Here is a 6,000-nt window from a genome sequence, read left to right on the forward strand (position 1 = left end):
ATTGCGGTTTTAAAATTCAAAAAATAGTGTTTTATTGAACTTCCATCAGACTTGTGACCTCGGAGAGCTCAAAGTTCAACAAACATTCTATTTTTGAGTTTGAAGTGTCATTTTGAGCGTTAAAGTATGAAATTAGCGGGAAGTTACAGGGATCCCCTTTAGGGTCAACCGTTTTCTTAATTTTTCATACCTAGTACGCGCCAAGTACTTTTGATGTCAAATAAGTATCAAAATTTTTAGATTCAAAGTACAATTTCAATTAATTTTGATTTTAGGTACTTATTGTGTAAAGTTCGTTGTGGTGTTAATTGAAGACCAAGTTTTTTTGAAGTAATGAAAATGTCAAGTACGTTTTAAGCCAAGTATTTTGTTGATTTTAAGTAATTTTTTGTGCTAAATAATTTTCACCAATTACCGTGTGGTGCCAAATGCCAAGTATTTTAGCGCCAAGTAAATTACAAGTATAAAAACGCAATGCGGCCACACCCGAAATGGAAGGTAGATTTCATAGAATGAATAATCATATTATCCATTTAACTTTCGTCTGACATAAAATGAAATTAATTTAATTTCATTAGAATCTGTTGAGAATTTTCGATCGATCGATATATATATATATATATATATATATATATATATATATATATATATATATATATATATATATATATATATATATATATATATATATATATAAACAGTTTAACCTTTCATATGAATTTTTAAATTCTGAATTTCATACATGGGAATCAAATTTTGAGTACCAAAAATGTTCTGAAACATTCAAAAAGTTAAAAGTTGTAAATGATACTGCTGAGCGAGGAGTAGCTCTGACTCCAAGATTCAATGAAGCTTTCACCCGCTCTGAAGATGAACGACAAAAAGTTTTTCAAACAGTACAGCATCACCGTTCGCAACAAACTGTGTACTAAATCAACTTACAGCATAAAGAAAATGGTGTAAAATATTTAATTTATCGTATTTGATCATACATGTAGTTGAGTTCAAAGTTACATAGACCTGATATCTTAGTAATTTATTTAAAAATAAAAAAACTTCAGAAAAATACAATTAAAAATTTTTTTCGTTGAATTTGCAACTTAATCAATAAGTAATTACTAATTATAATTATGATACGAATAAAAAAATCAATATTTTTTAAGATTTGATTCAACATTTTGTGGAAATTCAATGCAACGTAAACATCAATGACTAATATCTCAGAAAATATCGATCTTAGTGATTTGGTGGTAAGGACCTTTTTTTGTAGAGAATTGAATTTCCTACAAAATTATCATTTACATTTTTTCTGTATGTCTTGTTGTTTATGAGATAATGAGTGAAAAAACAAGAATTCTATGAAAAATTCGGTTTGGCGATCCGTACTACCCCACCAGTATGAGTTACGACTTCGCGACAATAGACACTTTTGTAATTAAAAAAAAAAAATGAAAGTTCTCGTATATTTCAAATGAGAAATCTTCACACGCTGTGTAGGAGTACTTAATATTAATATTAAGGGCTCAAACTTTCAGGGAATTTTTTTGGGTGTATTTTCAACAAAATTTTCTGGATGGGAGCGAAAAAACAAAATAGTCGCAAAAAAAAGGCACCCTAATATATATATATATATATATATATATATATATATATATATATATATATATATATATATATATATATATATATATATATATATATATATTAGGTGGTCCTTATGTTGGGTTTTTTGAAATTTTTTTTCACGATAGTTCAAAATCGGTTCAAAATCTATAAAAAAAAATCATGCCAAGTTATAGCTCTTAATTTTAATATTAACCCGCGCCCCCCGACGGTCAAAGTTTTAAAGGAAAATAACATGGGAAAAGTTATATTTTTACTTTGGAATTTTTTACGTCATAAACTAACCAACAAATCACATCAAAAAATATTTTTTCTAATGCAAAATTTAACGGTCTACAAAAAAGGTCTCTTATCATTTTTTGATAATTCTAACGGTTTTGAAGTTATTCGAGGTCTAAATTGAAACTATAATCTTTTTCATAGTTTTTTTCTGTTTTTTTGGTCATTTAAAGATTTTAAAGATTTTTAACTTTTTTTGGATACAAAAGAAATTCGGGACCTATTGTCTCGATTTTTATTGTTATTGGTACAAATATCAGCAAACTCCAATTTCAAATTTTGATTTCTGGTTAAAAACATTTTAGAAACCGATCATGCCGCCATCTATTAGATTTTACTTCAATCTCTAACACTAAAATTAATTCTCAGATTACTCATAACCTACATTTATTTCTCAGCTTGATCAAAATCGTTCAATTACTAGTACTGATGCCTTTTTGATATATAAATAAATTTTTTGAGTTCATTTATCCGATATTTAAGTAATCAGTTAAATATGGAGTTATCACGTTTACGTCAAAACATTTTTTTGATTGGTGATGTTGACGTTCAAATCGTAGGTAACAAATTACCATCGAAATTGCAAGCTTTGAAAGTGTTATTTTTTTATACACGTATTTTAAATAATACTATCACAGATAGTGTTGCTGCAGTGATTGATGAAATTATTGTGTTTTGGAAGAAAGCTCGAATTCCCGTTCAAGATGTGCAAAGATGTCGAGATAAGTTGAAAAAACTGTATGATGAGTGGCGCATACTTCTTAAACATAGAAATCGGAGTGAAGTTGCTGTGAAAAAACAAAATGAATTTTCCTGTTCATTAAAAAAATTATTTGACATCGCACCGTCAAATGTATTTGAAATGGTTGATGAAAATTCCAAAGAATTCTTGAATAATCAGAGATCAGATGAACGAATTGGTTTTATTGCAAATATTAAGACGAAATACGATGACGATGAAATTGGTGTTAAAAAATTAGAGAAACAATTGGATTTCGAAAAACGAAAATTGGAAAGTGAAAAAGAAAAATCATTATTTGGTAAATTATAATAATCAACTTACTCATTGATATTTTATTATTTTATAGTGAAGATATTTTTGTCTTATCATTATCCTTTTTGTAGACAAAAACGTTGAACTCTTATCAAGCCAAGGAAGTGCTCAATCAGTCTCTAGTGGAGAAGTATACATTCCAACTACTGCCGGCCAATTTAAATCAAGAAATATAAGAGGAACTCACAATATTCTCAACGAAAGAGTTGTAGCTACTTTTGACCGTTGTAAAGTAAGCGACAGAGATGCTGTGTTTATAACTACAGCTATTTGTAAGTCGCTTATCGATTTAAAATTATTAGAAGTGGATATTAATTCCATTATTGTCAATCGATCATCTATTCGCCGATGTCGGCTTACTATGCGAGAGTCAAAATCAATAGAAATAAAAAATATTTCCAAGACTTAAAGTTATCATCTATTGTTGTACATTGGGATAGAAAATTATTACCTAATTTGTTAAATACAGAAACTGTTCATCGATTGCCTGTAATAATTACTTCAGAAAGTAAAGAAATTATGTTAGGTGTACCAACGAGTGAAGATGGAACTGGAATGGCACAAGCTTCTGTAGTTCATAAGACATTATGTGACTGGGGATTCGACATATCTGTAAAAGCAATATGCTGTGACACTACTCCTTCAAATTTAGGCCTTCGTAATGGTGCTGCTGCATTACTGGAAAAATTGTTAGAAAGAGAGATTTGTTGTATCTTCCATGTAGGCATCATATATTTGAAATAGTCCTAAGATATGTCTTCGAAGCTGTTTTTCCAAATACTGTTGGTCCTAATGTTCCACTTTTTATCCGATTCCAAAAGCAATGGGGAGATTTAAATAAACTCAGTTACAAAACAGGTTTAGATGATCCGAAAAATGATAATATCTTGACAAATGAAAAAATTGAATCTATTAGAACTTTTGCGACTGAAACTCTTGCATCACAACTGCCTCGTGATGATTACAAAGAGTTATTAGAGCTTACTTTAGTTTTTATCGGTGTCATCCCCGAAAAATTTAGTTTTCGTAAGCCAGGAGCTTGTCACCATGCACGATGGATGGCAAAAGCTATTTATATATTGAAAATGTACATGCTTCGGGAGCAATTGTCATTGAAAAAAGGTGAAGATAATAAACTACGGCAAATATGTGTTTTTGTGACAATGGTTTATGTAAAAGCTTGGTTTTCGTCGTCAAATAGTGTCAAAGTTCCGTACCATGATCTACAGTTTATAAAAGAACTCAACAACTTTAAGGCAATCAACAGTAATCTTGCTACTGTGGCAATTAGTAGATTTATGAATCACTTGTGGTATTTATCACCAGAATTAGCAATCATGGCTATTTTTGATGAGGAAGTTTCACAAGAAACAAAATTAAAAATTGTCGCTAAGCTGCGTAAAGAAGAAGAAACAATTGTGATTGATGATATTCCGGAAGAAGACTTGGATTATACTAGTGAAAAATGTAGTGTTAAACGCTTTCAAATTAAGAGCATAACTGAATTATTATATAATGATATTGACTTTTTCGTAACTGCAGAATCGATCAATTTTTTCAATAGATTCGAGTTACAAACAGAATTTTTAAAGATTCATCCTTCTGAATGGGCTCATAATGAACACTATAAAACTGCATTACGATTCGCTAAAAACTATCGGTTGTGAATGACTGTGCTGAAAGAGGAGTTAAACTAGTGCAAGATTTTTGTAATCGTTATACTAAGGATGAAAAACAAATGCAATACGTGTTACAATTGGTTAAAGATCATCGTCAAATGTTTCCTGACGCACTTAAAAAAACTAATGTAAAAACTTCATGAAAGTATCTGTAATTAAAAACAAAAATGGTAATGTTTGTACATTTTCGATTCATTAAAATATTAATAATACACTTCTTTAATTGATTAATACTTTTCACGTAAATTATAGTTCAAAATTATATGCATAAGTAAAAAAGTAATTTAATATGAATAATAACCCGTCTATGATTGTTGAATTATTAAATGACCAGAAAAAACTATGAAAAAGATTATAGTTTCAATTTAGACCTCGAATAACTTCAAAACCGTTAGAATTATCAAAAATGATAAGAGACCTTTTTGTAGGCCGTTAAATTTTGCATTAGAAAAATATTTTTGATGTGATTTGTTGGTTAGTTTATGACGTAAAAATTCCAAAGTAAAATATAACTTTTCCCATGTTATTTTCCTTTAAAACTTTGACCGTCGGGGGCGCGGGTTAATATTAAAATTAAGAGCTATAACTTGGCATGATTTTTTTTTTATAGATTTTGAACCGATTTTGAACTATCGTGAAAAAAAATTTCAAAAAACCCAACATAAGGACCACCCTAATATATATATATATATATATATATATATATATATATATATATATATATATATATATATATATATATATATATATATATATATATTAGGTGCCTTTTTTTTGCGACTATTTTTTTTTTTCGCTCCCATCCAGAAAATTTTGTTGAAAATACACCCAAAAAAATTCCCTGAAAGTTTGAGCCCTTAATATTAATATTAAGTACTCCTACACAGCGTGTGAAGATTTCTCATTTGAAATATACGAGAACTTTCATTTTTTTTTTTTAATTACAAAAGTGTCTATTGTCGCGAAGTCGTAACTCATACTGGTGGGGTAGTACGGATCGCCAAACCGAATTTTTCATAGAATTCTTGTTTTTTCACTCATTATCTCATAAACAACAAGACATACAGAAAAAATGTAAATGATAATTTTGTAGGAAATTCAATTCTCTACAAAAAAGGTCCTTACCACCAAATCACTAAGATCGATATTTTCTGAGATATTAGTCATTGATGTTTACGTTGCATTGAATTTCCACAAAATGTTGAATCAAATCTTAAAAAATATTGATTTTTTTATTCGTATCATAATTATAATTAGTAATTACTTATTGATTAAGTTGCAAATTCAACGAAAAAAATTTTTAATTGTATTTTTCTGAAGTTTTTTTATTTTTAAATAAATTACTAAGATATCAGGTCTATGTAA

At 28.6% G+C, this 6,000-nt stretch overlaps 1 protein-coding gene across 1 annotated transcript; it reads left to right on the top strand.

The window, feature by feature from the left end:
• Nucleotides 1-2,168: 2,168 nt before the first annotated feature.
• Nucleotides 2,169-6,000, top strand: LOC141528430 (uncharacterized). Its single transcript, XM_074244476.1, has 3 exons — nucleotides 2,169-2,942; nucleotides 3,028-3,228; nucleotides 5,984-6,000. Exons 1-3 carry the CDS (start codon nucleotides 2,399-2,401, stop codon nucleotides 5,998-6,000), a joined length of 762 nt encoding a protein of 253 aa, XP_074100577.1. The 5' UTR covers nucleotides 2,169-2,398.

Source organism: Cotesia typhae, unplaced genomic scaffold (assembly GCF_013202065.1).
Source record: "Cotesia typhae breed Kobodo isofemale line unplaced genomic scaffold, CoteBio_Ctyphae contig_43, whole genome shotgun sequence".
NCBI lineage: Eukaryota > Metazoa > Arthropoda > Insecta > Hymenoptera > Braconidae > Cotesia > Cotesia typhae.

Bases quoted from the DNA above. Each gene is read 5' to 3' on its own strand.
- LOC141528430 (XM_074244476.1), top strand. From the start codon at position 2,399: ATGGAGTTATCACGTTTACGTCAAAACATTTTTTTGATTGGTGATGTT. The intron at 2,943-3,027 runs GTAAATTATAAT...TCCTTTTTGTAG, and splicing joins AAAAGAAAAATCATTATTTG to ACAAAAACGTTGAACTCTTA.